Raw genomic sequence first — 15,531 nt, forward strand, 5'->3', positions numbered from 1 at the left:
GATGTAGGCCCTGGGTTCAATGCCAGTAAAACACACACACACACACACACACACACACACACACGCACGCACAAAATGGGAAAACCAAAAGCAGTGTGTAGTTTCAAGGGTACTCGGGGAAGCAACCACAGAAACTATTTTTGCAGAGCTTGGAAAAACAGAAAGGAGCCTTGAAGAGGACAGAGTTTAGGAGGGGTGGTTGGAAAGAGTTTAGGAAGGTCAGCACTCAAAGCTGAGAAAGTCATCTGTGCAAGGACAATGAGAAGCTGAAGAAAAGCAGCCAGGTTGCAAGTGCAAAGCAGCAAATGAGGACAAATAGGCTAATGTCAGGTTTGGGAGCATCCTAGATGCCAAGTCGAGGTCCTTCGGTGGCCTGTGCTTGGGAGGTGAGAGCATCAGATCTGTTCAGAGCCTTGGAGGAGTCCAGAAGAGACTGTGAGTGGAGGCTATAGAAAAAGAGTAGCTTCAGAGAGGATGGGAACAGAAAAGGGCGGGCCACGACTAGACATGGAGATAAGCAGGCTCCACTAAAGATACACAGTCTCTTGGAGATAAACACCAGGGCAGTGTCTGATAAGACTCTGGCCTTTGGAACTCTTCCTGGACACTGGCAGCAGTCTGAGATTTACTCTGGACATTCAGAGCCCCTAGCCGGCAGTTATGAATGACAACATCACACACAGAACTCTGACTGCCTGGACTCGAATCGAGCTCTGCCATTTGAGCTGGTTTCCTTTTGTCTCTACAAGTCAGCGTTCTGCTTTAAGGGACAGCACCCACATTGGCACCTACTTCAAAGGGTTGATGTGAGGATGAAGGCTCAACCTATGGTCCTGACCCTGTGGAAGACAGCAGCCTTGGTAAATAAATGTCAGCTGTACCAGGGAATGAGCCTTTGGTGGACCCACTCCTAGGAAATGAAAGTTACTTTGGCTGGAAGAGGATGAGGCCTCTCTTTCCTTGCTCATTCCTTGGAATAGGGGTTGATGGACATTGTCTACTAGGCTGAAAGATCCCTGGGCTCTCCATGGTTCATTTCTACCTGGGTTTCTTGAACCTATGGAATTTAAGTAGATGCTATTGCCTGAAATCTCTATTTCTCCTCAGACAGCAGAGTTCCATAACTCAAGAAGTCCTTGGTGTCACCCACCTCCAAGCACTAGGACAATCTGGCAAAAGTCACACTGGTCAGTGTCCAGCTGGGTAGTGTTTGCATGTGCAGAAAAACTGTGACTTTCACTCCAGATTCATAGAACTCTGCTGACCCAGCAAGGGGTTTTCCCAAAGGAGGAAAAAACCCTCCTGACAACATAAGGTTATCATCCTTTCCTGCTACATGAAGTGACCCGGAAGGAAATTCTCAAAATGAGTTCATTTATGCTAAGTACTTACCACATGTAAGCAAGCAAGATCTTCACTGACAGTGTTTTACTCAACTACAACTCTCCTTACTCCTATTAAAGCAGGTATGGCATTCAGTGGGCTCACTGAAGTGTTCAGAATATAAATTGTAGTTTAAAAAAAATTCTAAGGTAGGAGGATGGCAAATTTGAGCCAAGCCCAGACAAGTTAGCAACTTAAGGAGACCTTGTCTCAAAAAAAAAAAAAAAAAAGGAAAGAAGGAAAGGAAAAAGGAAAAGGGAAGGAAGAGAGGGAGGGGCCAGGTATGCAGCTCAGTACAAAGGCTGAGTTTAATTCCCAGTATCACAAAACAAAAACAAAACAAAACAAAAACCAAGAGCAATCTTCTTGTATTCTTCAGAGAAAAGATGCTTCACATTATGAACACCATTTATAAACAAGGCAAAAATCAATGCTTTCTAGGATGGCTCAAGATCACTTTGCCATCATATGAAAGTCTACAATTTCTAGCTACACCAGCTCCTACGGGAACTCCAGCTGTGCTTAGACTTGGCATTCATCCATCACGTCCAGAGCGCAATGCGGGTCAGGATCTTTTCAGAGAACCCTAATAAGTGAGAGTTTATCACAGCACCACTGACCCCAAATTAACAAGAAAGAAGCAGTTCTAGAGGCAGCCTTTCACTTCCATTCATCAAGGTTAGCTGTTCAGGCGGGCCAGCATACCCTGGGGAATAAGTAGTATCTTATTAAGTTATAAATACAGTTAATGACATCAGTACTGGTTTCTTATTTTTGGAATATGAGGGAGAAAAAAACAGAACTCACAGTCACTAGAGTCTAAGTAAAAAGCCGCTATGTTTTTATAACATGTATTTACCTACAATATTGCCTCCAAATTGTTTTTATGGAGCTTGCGTGCCTTCAAAGGACAACTGTAACTCTCTTGTAACTGCATCAAGCTATTTACAAGGCTCAACTGGCTTATCTGCTTGGAAAAATTACAAGTGGTACCAGATTTCAAAATCAAATTGTTTGGTTTGATTCAACTAGTCAAACCAGTTCAGAAAAGACCGAGGGCTTCTCTCCATCCCCACCCGCCCTTGTGGTTTCTCCTTAAGAGAAACAAATGCCCATTTTCACTCACTGAACTGAGACTTTTTTCAAACCCAGGGCCTCATGCAAACTAGGCAAGCACTCCACCACTGAGCCACATCCAAGCCTGAGCATTTTAAGACTATTCAATAGTTAGACAAAAGCACAGAATTTTTCACTCCTATCTGTGTCACTCCTATCTGTGCACTGAGAAAGAATACGTGTAAAATCATTCACCAAATAATACCCAAATGTCAAAGCAATCTTGAACTCACCTCATTTCCAGATGCTGACCTGGGAATGGGTCCACTGACGGTGTGCAGGGTGTAGGGCTGTCAGCCCTCAGCTGCCTGGGGATGAGGACTGTGAAGGAACGCTTTGTGGCTGGGTGGGAAGAAGCAGTCCCTTAGCTGACTAGGAGGAAATCTAAATAAACCGCACAGGTGTTGTAAGCTCCATATGGGCAACTCCCCTCCCATCCTACCCCTTCTGTTCCCAAACACAAAGGAACCACTCCATCTTCTTTCTTCACGTGTGGCTCCTCTCTAGCCCTGCCAGCTTCTACCACTGGGGAGATAGGTGCTAGCGAAGTCGTGCTTCCTGGACTGCAGGCACCCAGGGGTACGGCAGGGATGAGGGTGAAGTCACTATCTACGATCAGCTGTAGGGGCTGTGCGGCTTGCCCTCACTTAGAACAGTGGGGCCTTACCTCTATTAGAGGCTAGATGGGGCTCTTTGGGGTGACTGTCCCCATACAGAGAAGGGCTAGGCTGACTGAGGCAATCTGGAGCTGGCTTCAAAATCAGCAACAGGGAGGGGGCAAAACCTCACAACAAACAGTGGTGACAGAAGGTTTGTGTGGGAAGACAGTTAAGTTTGGTCTAAAACAAGCAGTCTCTCTGGTAATGAGCTGTTAGGAAATACGTGGGGCCCTCAGTCCTCAGGTTCTGAGAAACCTGCTGCTGCCTCTCAAGGGCTGGGATGCTGGGTGAAAGAGATGGGGGAGGGAAGTAAGGTGAAGCAAAAGCCCCACTAATGAGAACACTACAGAGCCTTGGGAAAAACACCAGTTTGTGACGGCCACACAGGCTCTTAAATCCTGGCTCTACTTTGTGTCACTGTGTAGCCTTTGGGGAATCCTACCTTGTCTAAGTCACAGCTGGCTCCTTTGTGAAATGAGGACATCTAAGGCATCAGCCAGGGTCCTGGCAGGAAACAGACACCGGGACAGCAAAGTACTTGAGGGCTGCCAAAGGCAGGAGTCAAGGACCAATACTGGGCTCAAAGGGACAGGGGAGGGTGTGGTACCACATCTGAGAAGTTGCCAGACTAGAGCCCTGGCCCCTGGCAGAGAAACCCAGCCACTGCCAACCCACAGCTAGAGAGCCAGGGAGGGAAGTGAATTCCCTGACTTCTCTCTCTCTTAGCTCTGCTCAGTGTCTGGGGACTCCTGACCAGCCTCCAGAACAGATGCCCAGGGCCAACCTCCTAGGGGAAAGAGGGTGAGGTAGGGACCTGGGGGACACTTGGGAGTATCCTATATGCCTGGAGGAGTTGACAACAAGCAGTCATCATAAATGCCTGGCATAATGACACTCACTTATTGTCCCATGTGATGATCAGGCTATGCGGCATTTACTTATCCAAAGGCCATACACAATCCAACTTTACTCTTGGTGGCAAAAGCCACAATGAAAACAAGATATGGTCATTTAATCAGAGTGAAAAAGAAGACTTTTACAAAATTGACAGATAACATTTATTAAAACATGTCATACAAAAGGGCATGGGCTCTTCTATAAGAAGAAAATATTAAACAGTAACATTCAATTAAGTAAAACCATGCTGTACACTGAAGACAGCAATTATATAAAGACAAAACTATTCAACTTTTGCAACACAGGCATAACATTTCACAAAATATCAATAAGATATGCACCTAATGATAATCTGTTTATCATCAAATGGTTTTGCGGCCTAAGAGTCACCTGACTTGCATAAATAAAGTAATTTTCTGGAAGAAACATTGGGAACCTCATAGAAAGAAGGCAGCAGCAACTGACATGACACGGGCTTCAAGCAAAATTAACAACAACAACAAAAAGTCACATTTGCAAAATGTGTTCCAGCATCTTCCCAAAGGGCACTATCAGTAGAGACTTGAACTAAGAAACTTGTACCTTTAAATGTGTAGGTGGCGAAGAAAAAAACCTGAACAAACCCTGGTTTCATTGAACTAAGTCACTCATGAAAGCAACTTAAATTATAAAATTAGTGGCACAAAAGGGGGCTGAGAGTAACACGTCCCTTGGTTTCCAGCACTCTCTAAGTATGGGAGAGCTCCCACCAGCAAACACCTGGAGTTGTGGCAGAGGTGCCTTCTCCACCCCCCGGAAGCTGTGGCACACACTCCCAGGACACACAGCACTGCCTGCTGTGCCTCCACCTCCTTTCCACAGCTGTCTGGGGTGTGGCAGCCTCTGCAGAAAGGAGCTACTTGGAGCATACAGCTTTCCCAAATAGCTAGGAGCCTGCTCAGGGTCAGTGAGTTCAACAAATTGCTCATTAGAATGGAGGCAGCCCTTCTGTGCAAACTCCATTAAAACAAATAGTGGCCCAAGGGAACTAGAGATGAGATCTAGAAATCAGAATGCAGGCTGGGAGCTCAGAGAGGGCAACCACAGTTGAGACTTCCTCAGCTGGACAGTGAGACCTACATTACCAAGTGAATTACTGTGATGTGTCCCTCTAAAATTAAAGACACGATGTTGCAGAGTATTAAATGCCACTGGAGTCTTGAAGCCCTTTTCCACTAGGCCTGGAAAAAAAAAAAACCAGGTAAAACTCAAAGTAGGGCTATAAATACCTTGGTTGTAGGCCAATGAAACAATCCTTGAAAGACTGTTTTCAAACCATCACCCAGAATTATCCAAACTCATCTGGAAGGATAAGAATTTCCTAAAGCTATGTTTTTTCTAAGAGGGGAGACTGTCACTGTAACCTAGGTGTGGGCAGGAGTAGGCAGGAATGCAGTAGGTCTCTTAATTCTAAAAAACAGAATTTATAAACATTTACTTTGAATGTCTGGACTCAGGCTACCCCTCTCCCTGTCTCCTTAACATGGCCAGCTTCTCAGATACCCAACCATCTCAGTCTGGCTGACCAATGAACCACCCAACTATCACAAAAAATTCAAGAGAGTACACGTGAGGAACTTAAAATTTAAGTTCTACACTTAGCAGCTGATACACATATATGGATTTCAATTAGATACTCTTCAAGCACATTAAGTAAGTCCTGCCACAACTGATTGCTTCCAAACTGTCACTAGGGGTTGGTCATATTCCTGGCTGAACAAAGGTTCTTTGTTACCACTCAGAATCAGGGTGCTGATTCAACATAACCCAAGAATCACAATTTTCCCAGAATATTTTTATTTTACCTCTCAGACTCTTCTCCGCAAATGTCCCAGTGCTCATTTAAATGCAGCTTTTAATACAAAACAGCACACCAAACCTTGGCAAAAGCAGCAACTGTCTTGCTAATACCATGGAAGCAGTGATCTGCTTCTGGCAGAAAGGAACAGCTTCACTGTCTTAGTATGGACATTTGTAGGAGCAATAAAAGAACTTCTCACACATAATGGCCAGGATTATATCTAAAACCCATTGGCCTCTAACATGAGAAAAAGGGGAACTGAGTGCTGATTGTACAGTAACCTTCATACACTCTGTCAGGTACACAGAGAAAGGACTGTTAACCGGCAAGTTTCAACACTAAAGATGATATTCATGTGGCAAACAACCAAGAGGTAATATCTAGTATCTAAGTTTAAAAAAACTATATATATATATATATTTATAATAAAGTTTTAAATACAAAGTGCTTTTTTATATTGAGAATGATACAGTGTTAGTGAATACATCCCTGTTTTGCAATCTTGATTACAAGAACTAACTGGTTGATAAGTATTGTCTTTCCCCTTTCCAGATAATGTTCAACAGGTAAACACCTTGGTGTTAGGAGCTTAAGGATTAGAGGCTATTGCCAGCAATGCTTATATTAGAGCAAAGCCAAACTTTAAAACATAACTTCACCTCAAATCCAACAGAAATTATTTTTATGTTAAGGAAAAAAAAGTTCCTACTTAGAAGGACTAGACAAGTAATTCTATGGGAAGATGATGTAACAGTAGCACCCTGTCCTACGCTGGTAATAATCTCATGTATGTTACACAGTTTAAAAGTGTTCTGAATGCATGCCTTTTTTTGAACCTAAAACATCTGACCAATTGGCAAAAAGGTTTCAGAATAGCTACTTTCATTTTTTTTTTTTTTTGCTAAGTATACTATGTGGACTTGTAAATTTGTGCAGCTCTTATCTGTAACTTGGGAGCATGAGTCTGTATAATATTCTGCTAAAATTAGGACTTCATTCTCCCTTTAACACACATCCCAGCACTTATAAAGAACTGGCAGTATTAGCTCAGCGTACCCCTTTGAAAAATGCCCCCCCACCAGTGTATTTTCAAGACTCTTCTTGGGCACTTTGAACCTCCTCTCCTCTAAGATGCTTTCTTCCCAATTCTCACTTTGACGATGGGAAGGTTCCTGGAGCACTCTGTTAACTCCTAAAGTCCACAGGTAACCCTCAGCCAGAACTTCTGGCTCCTCCTCATGAATGGTGGTTATTGGCTGTCTGTGTTGAGAAGCACCATAAACTAAGAGCAACAGATGGGGCGTCCACGTACCATGGTCCTCTGGCCACTCACAGCAGGTGAGACGTCTCCCAGACAGAGCAGGACCCACTGCACAGGTGCTGTAATAGCTAGTGGGGCAGCAAACCAATTAAACACTTCTGGCACCCAAAAGAATTATAAGATACAACAGTTCAACTCAACCTTAGTACTAATATGAAAATGTGCCAAAGAACTTGAAACATGACAGTGACATCTTACAGAAATTGAAGAATGTACCATAAGTTACTTTAGCCTTAGAATGTCATCTTCCTAGTATCTCCATAGTTTTAGTTAAAATACCCTTTAAAAAGAACAAAACCAGACAGTAACTCCTCATCCTAGGAATATTATTTGTAGCTTTTATCTAAGTAGCATATCATTCAGTGAAGCGGCTACCAAAACAAATCCACATTATCTAACTATGTATAGTAAAAGCAAACAAAACAAAATTTCAACATGACCTTGTAATAATGAATGACCAAAACCGCTGCCACCTGAAATGGAACTCGGGGGCTGGCGCCCAGTTCCAAGTGCGGGTCTCTCTATCACGTTCACCTGCCTCATTCACAACTGGCTCCAAGGTTTCCCCTGCCCGCTGAGCCGGGAGTTAACATATTGCCATTACCCATTCCAAGCCAGGACGAACATACAAATTTGAGGAATTAGATTTTTTAATTGGCCTACTTAGAGCTGGTCTTTCAGAAATATCTTCCTTTTTTTTTTTTTTTAAAGCTTCTCTCATAATAGCAAGTAGCACGCATCATCTGTGCCCAGATTTGCATTAATTACCATAGTTTATTTTTGTGCATGCCACTCAAGGGCCAGATCCTATTTTTAGTTAGCCTCAGTTGTATTCTGCTCAGCCTTTGCAGCTTCATAGGACTTAGTACAAGAAGTCACATGCCTGTGGAAACTGTCCCTCCACATAAATCTCTTTGTACAGATATTACACTCATACGGCTTTATGCCTGTATGAATTTTCATGTGGCCCACGAGATGGTGCTTCATTTTGAATTTCTTACCACAGACACCACAGCCGTAAGGCCGAAGACCGAGGTGCATGCTCATGTGTCGATCTCTCTGACTTTTGTGGGTGAAACTTTTCCCACACTGACAAGGATACAGCTTGTCAGTGGCTGAGAATCCTAAGTGAGAAGCTTCTTCTTTAATCCCTGCTACCATTTCAATATTCTCACTGTAGCCTGCTGTGAGGGCAGCCTCTTGTCTGTGCCCAATTAGATTCCCATCTGACCTCTCTCCAGAAAACTCTTCCATGGAGGAGCCATAGAAATCCACCTGCTCATCGTAATTGCTTTCATCAGCTTGTTCGTCAAACTCTGCTTCCACTTTCTTCTCCCTGATATGAAAGTCCTCCTCCACGCCTGAAGGCTGGACTGAGTGTTCTGTCTGCATGGTATTGATAGACTCAGTAACTTGGTGCTCATCATAGGCTGCATGCACATCCATGCCTTCACAAGCCTGTTCCAGGCGCTCAGGCTTTACGTGGATCCAGCGTTTGTGAGCCATTATGCTGGGCTTGCTGTACATGGGCCGGGTGTAGTGGAACTCAGCGCTATCGCTGGCCCCCTCCTCTCCATCCTGGCTTGCCATTTCAGTGCTCAGCCGGTCATGCTCTGTGGATGAGTTGCTGGGCAGGTATTCATGCTCAGTGAGCTGAGACGACAGCTCATCTTTGGTGCTTTCTTCTTCGTTTTCTCCATCCCTCAGTTCTTGGGCTTTGGGGAAATCAGTGTGGCTCCCAGAGCCCAGCTCAAAGCTCTCTACCAGGCCATTATAACTACTACTGCTTGGAGACTGGTGGTCACTGCCATGATTTAGCTTCTGACAAAGGACTGTAGGGTTTCCCTCTAAAACCTCAGTGCATTTATCCACCACATGCCACATCTGGAGGAAGCTGGCTGCTGTTAAGTAGCTAACAATTTCTGGAGCAGGCATTACTAGGCGACCAGTATAACTAGATAGGAGAATGTTCTCGAACACTCTTGGGTTCATCACATCAGGCAAAACAATTCTCCTGCTGTTTTTCAGGAGTACTTGGTCACAAAAGTAGGGTGAACTGGCAGCAAGAACAGCTTTGTGTGCCTGGAAAATGTGGCCCTGGACAACAATAGAGACGTCACATAATTGTCCTTGCTGGCGCTGCTGGTTCAGTTTCTGCAGAATAGTGCTGGAAAAATCAGGAAATTCTACTCGAAAGGAGTTTGTCCCAGGCTCCATTTCATCACAAATCGTGAATAGTACTACAAAAGAAAAATTGGTATTAATTCAAGCCTACAGAGAAACTTAACCCATCTTCCTTCCCTCTTTCTCATTAAGAAAAATAAGACAAGCTTTCAAGTTCCCTGAGGCCCATCTGCTTTTGGGCACTAGGAGGTAGAAACTCATTCCCCACAGCAAGGCTTACCTGTGTGAGGATGCCACAAGCAGGAGCCACCCCACACCCTTCACAGTATTCTTAATTGTGCCCCTCTGTCTATGGGTAAGAAAATAATACAGCAGCTGTATTTGTAAGCTACACAAATCCCCAAAGCAAAACAAAGTAAATATTTCTAATCAAAACAATGATTCCTATAAAAACAAATGAATTTTAAATTTCAGATTCAATTCACACTTGCCCAGTTGTAATAAGAGAGAATTGTGAGATGGGGACTGGGGGTGTAGCTTAGTGGCACAATGCTTGCCTGTGATACCAAGGCCCTGGGTTCAATCCCCAGCAGCAACAGGGAAAAATAAAATTCTGGGAAGAAGGAAATGGATATACAAAGGCTCTCAGGAATGAATCTGGCAACTCTAGTAGCAAGGAGACTAGGGATGGGCTGGAGAGATAGCTCAGCAGAATAAGTGCTTTTCTGGCAAAGGCGAAGTCCTGAGTTCAATCCCTGGCACAAAAAGAAAAGGAGGAGGAGGAGGAGAAGTCACATCATAAGACATTTCATAACAACTTAATATAGGCCATAAAATAGACTATTTGGGTATTTGTAATTTCAAAAGGAAAAGATAACTATGTAAATGTATAGACTGGAGGTCTACATTTAAATTCTGAGTGCCTCCTCTGAGTGAACATATACTCTGCTAGTTTTTAATCACTGTAGAATTTTGGTTTTTAATCATTTGGAAAAGGGACAAGATAATGAATGCACATGTAAAAGAACAACTAAAAAAAGGTATGACATTTTTTTCTTTATCATTTATTCCTAGTCTCTCCCAAAGAAAATTATCAATAACAAATGCCTATACAACTTTCTAGAAACTTCTTTGTGCATCAGCAGAATAAGTCATATATAGCCTAAAAAATCTTCATTCAGCTGGGGAGATACTTAGGTCAGTACAATAAGCTACTGCCTGGCAAGCACAAGGTTCTGAGTTCAATCCCCAGAACCATACACACACAGACACACACACACACAGACACACACACACACACACACACACACACACATCCTCATTCAGATGGTTTAATTACCTGCTTTTTACTTTGTACTTGGCCTTCAACATGTAATGTATTTTAGGGGGAGTCTCTGCAACATTACCAAAAACAGATGCTCATTTTGTTTAATGGTCACAGTTTCTTAGAGCATGCACATTTTCTAATTCAAACATTTCTCATCTTACAGGATTTCAATTGTCTGGGTTTCCCAAAACTTAATCAATACTAAAATGAATATCAGTATATAACTACTTTGGTATATATTTCTGAAACTATCTATAGGGTAATGTCTACTAGTGGAATTGCTGAGTCAAAGGGCTTTCATGTGACATTCTTATATGTATCATCAAACTTCTTTCCAGGAAGTTTGTACCAAGTCACATGGAATCCTAACAGTGATAGTGACTACTTGCCATATCTTGTCCCAAACTAGATGTTATTAAATATGAAAAAAACTTCTGCAAAGCTTCCAAGGGAATAACCTATGATTCCCTGCTACTTGGATTTGCATTTCCTTAATTAGAAAAAAGACATATTCTGTATCAAGTTACTGACCATTTGTACATTTTTCTATAAATTATCAGTTACAACCTTTGCTCAAATAAGTTGGGCAAGTAATATTGATTTTTAAGGGCTTTTATTAAATTCAGGAAGTTAACTACCCTGTGTTGCAATTTTTTTTCAGTTAGCTAATATAGAATTTGTTGGCACAGTGGAATTTGTGGCAAAATAACCAGTCTTTTTTATTTTATGGCTCTGGGGTTTTATAACGGACATAGAAGGACATTCTGAACTCCAAATTATAATTATTATAAATAATAATAAAATGTTCCTTGTAAACTCATGAGTAATTACGAAGAAAATCACCAAAAAAAGTACTTGAAAACAAAAGGAAACTCAAAATAGTATTTGACACATACACACACTCACACACATAGAAACACAAAAACTGAGAAAAAAGGGTTAGTCAAAGAGTTTTGCAGATTAAAGCACCTGCAAGCAGGTGCAGGGTCTGGGAGTTCCATTTCCAGGCCTGCTGTGCTGGCCCTGCCCCCGGGGCGCGCTGAGTGGGCAATTGAGACTCAGTATGGTGGTGTGCGCCTGTAATCCCAGCTCTTGGGAAGCTGTAAACAGGCGGATCACTACGAGTCCAATCTAGTAGTGAGACCCTGAACACCCTGTAGACCCTTTCCTAAAATACAAAAAAAAAAAAAAAAAAAAAGAAAAGAAAAGAAAAAGAAAAAGAAAGAAAGAGAAAGAAAAAAGAGAAAAAGAAACAATATGGTACACTACCACAAAAAGTAATGAAAGATTTAGGGTGGCTGTATTCTCAGAAACAACAGATTTTAATTTGAAAAGTACTACAAATGATAAAGGACAGTACACTTTCATGTAAAAGGTTACTCCAATAAGAAGCTATAACAATTAACATTTATATCTAACAAGTGAACACCAAAATGCATGAAGCAAAAACGGACAGAACTGTAGGAAGAAATACTGTTCTGTAATAATAGGTGAAGATTCCAGTGCCCTACTTCTAACGATCAATAGAAAAACAACAGAAAATCTGTAAAGAAACTCAAGGCTTGAACCATATTACAAACCAATTAGATCTAAGACATCCAATAAATGTACATAGAACATTCTCCAGGACAGACCACACATTAGGCCATAAAACATTCTAAAAGACTGAAATCATGCAAAGCATTTTTTCTGATTGGCCAAAATAAAATGAAACTAGAAATAAAAACAAAAAACAAAAAACAGAAAAAGTGAAAAACTGACAAACATGGAAATCAAATACCACCCCTTAAACAATCAGTAGGTCACTGAAGAAATCATAGGGGGGAAAAAAGAAAAAAATTAAAAAAGAAATAGGGGAAATTAAAAAATACATTGAGACAAATTAGAACTAAATGACAACAAAAATTCATGAGATAAAAAGCAAAATCAGTATTTGGAGGGAAATTTATATTTATAAACACATTAAAAAAGAACTCAATAACCCAGCTATGCGTTTTAATAACATAAGAAAAGGGCCAACTGAACCAAAAGTCACTCAAAGAAAGGAAATAATAGGCTGGAGCACAGAGCCAGGCATGGTAGCACATACCTGTGACCCCACTACTCTGGAGGTTGATGCAGGAGGATCGATACAAGTTCAAGGCCAGCCTCAACTATACAGTAAGACCCTGTCTCTAAAATCAAACCAAACAACAAAATATCTTAAATCTTGGTGCAAATATCAAAAACTAGCACATCAAACTTGGTAGCATATTAAAAGAATTGTATACATGACCAAGTGGGATTTATTGCTGGACTAAATGAATAGTTTAATATAAGAAAACATCAATATATCACATTACCAGAACAAGGTGTTGGGGGAAGACCCATATGAGTCTTTTTGTTTTGTTTTGATTTTGAGAAAGGGGTGCTGTGTAGTCCAGGCTGGCCTTAAACTTACTATGTGGTCCAGGCTGGCCTCCAGCTGACAGCCTCAGCCTTCCAAAGTACTGTGATTACAGGTATGTGCCACCATGCCCAGCACTCAAATCCTCCTCTCAGTCCTCCCTGTTTCCCCAGGCTAAATGCAGAAATATCATCTGACAAAATTCAATAGCCTTTCATGAAAAATCAACCAATAAATTAGAAACACTGTACAAGAAAAAATTTCAACATAATAAAAGCCATATATGAGCCAGGAATGGCTATGCATATGTATGATCCCTCAGCCTTGGGAGACTGAAGCAGGAGGCTTGTCTCAAGTTCTAGGCCAACCTGGGCTACATAGTGAGTTCAAGATCAGCCTGAACTACATGGCGAGACCTTGTCTCAAAAACACCAAAAGCAAAACTATACATGAGAAAATACCTATAGACAACAATCAGTAGTGAACATATGAAAGCTTTTCTTCTCAAGACCAGGAATAAGACAAAAATGCCTACTTTTAGCATTTCTATTAAAAAAAACCCTCAGAAATTAACAAAGGAGGCATAAACTTGTATACTGCAAACTAGAAAGAACTGCAAAGGAATACTACCTACAACAATATACAGATTCAATGCAGCCCTATAAACCCAAAAGTAGTTTTGTCAGAAATGGAGAACCTGTCTTAAAATTCATACAGAATTTCAAGAGACCATAAATAGCCAGAAGAACCTTGAAACAACAAAGCTGGAAGACACTCAACTTCCAATTTCAAAATTTACTACAAAGTTACCATAATCAAAACAGAGTGGCACCATTGTTGAATTCCTATTTTGTTTAGTGAAATTCTGTGTCCTTTCTAATGTGGGTTTTTTTTTTTTTTTTTTTTTTTTTTTTTACCATTTTTTATTCTCTTTAAAAAAATAAAAAAAGAAAGACAGGACATATAACAAAAACCAATGCGGCAATAGAATAAGACCAGACACTTAGATCAGTAGAATATAACCAAGGGAAAAGAAACAAACCTTCACACCTCTGGCTAATTTGACTTAAAGGGTATGAAGCCCTTCAATGGAGAAAGTAGTTTTTTGAGCCAAGGGTACCAAAGAAATGGATATCCAAATGCAAAAGGAAGTTAGACCTTTACCTCATACCATATACAAAAATTAAAATGGATCACAGACTTATATGAACTATAGGCCCAGTGAGACAGCTCAGTGAACTACGTGCCTTAGGCAAGCACAGGGACCAGGGTTCAATCCCCGGCACCACATACTGCACAGTCCTGCCCTCTGGTGTGCTGAGCCAGACTCTGAGCCTGGGCATGGTGGTGCACGCCTGTAATCCCAGCACTGGGGAGGATGAAAACAGGAGAATCATTAGAGTCTGAGCTGCATAGTGAGACCTTGTACCAAATGTATTAAAAAAAAAAAAAAAAGACATGAACTATAAATTTAAAATAGAGAAGCTAGCTTGATGCTGGCTTGGCAACTAATTCTTATATGATACCAAAATATGGGCAGTAAGATAAACTCGACTTCATTAGAAATAAAACCTTTTGGGCATCAAAGGACACAATCAAAGACTAGGCATGTAACTCAGTCTAAGGCCAGGATTTTGATCCTTAGCACTACAAAAACAAAATCAAATAAAAACATTATTAAGAGTAAAAAGACAGTCCACAGAACAGAAATATCTACAAAACATACATGATACAAGTCTAGATTGGCAGCTGCACAATTCTGCTCCTAGGTATATACCCCAAACCACAGAGACTCAGATACTCAAGCAAATGTTCATAAGCCAAATTATTCATTTAATTGTAAAATACAGAAACAAGTCAAGTATTCATCAATAGATGGAATAAACAAAATGAGACATTTATTTATTTATTTATTTTTTGGAGGAACCAGGGATTGAACTCAGGCCCTTACACTTGCCAGGGAAGTGCTTATTCCACTGAGCCATCTTCCCAGCCCCCAAAATGAGATATTTAAACAATGAAATATTATTCAATCAAAAAGACTAGAGTTCTGATACATGCTGCAACATGGCTGAGCAATGAAAACACTATGCTAAGTGAAATAAGTCAGACATAAAAGGAAAAATACAGTTTCACTTACATGAAGTATCTATGACAGGTAAATTAATAAAGACAGAAAGTAAGATAGTTTACCAACAGACCTCAGATATGGGGAATTATTGCTTAACAGGTAGTTTTCTGTCTGAGGTGAAAAAATTTTTCAAAATTGTTGTGCTTGTTGCACAACAATGAAAGTAATTAACTCTACTGAATTGTATACTCAAATAATGGTTAAAAGGAAAATTAGGGCTGGTGAGATGGCTCAGTGGTCTAAAGCACCTACTTAGAACAAGCTTAGCAAAGCCCAGGGACCACGGTTCAATCCCCCAGCACCACATGCCAGTCAGCCTGCCCCCTGGTGGGCTGAGCTGGCCACAC

At 41.2% G+C, this 15,531-nt stretch overlaps 1 protein-coding gene across 4 annotated transcripts in view; it reads right to left on the minus strand.

Annotated features, from left to right (window-relative positions):
• Positions 1–4,202: 4,202 nt before the first annotated feature.
• Positions 4,203–15,531, minus strand: part of Zbtb43 (zinc finger and BTB domain containing 43) — a 21,746-nt gene continuing 10,417 nt past the window's right edge. For all 4 annotated transcript variants that reach the window (XM_023701669.1, XM_023701667.1, XM_004641558.3 and 1 more), the window contains one exon: positions 4,203–9,456. In XM_023701669.1, coding sequence (XP_023557437.1) covers positions 8,030–9,433 — 1,404 coding nt within the window. In that variant the 5' untranslated portion in view covers positions 9,434–9,456 and the 3' untranslated portion in view covers positions 4,203–8,029. The remainder of the gene's footprint in view (positions 9,457–15,531) is intronic.

This window comes from Octodon degus, unplaced genomic scaffold (assembly GCF_000260255.1).
Source record: "Octodon degus isolate 3935 unplaced genomic scaffold, OctDeg1.0 scaffold00138, whole genome shotgun sequence".
NCBI lineage: Eukaryota > Metazoa > Chordata > Mammalia > Rodentia > Octodontidae > Octodon > Octodon degus.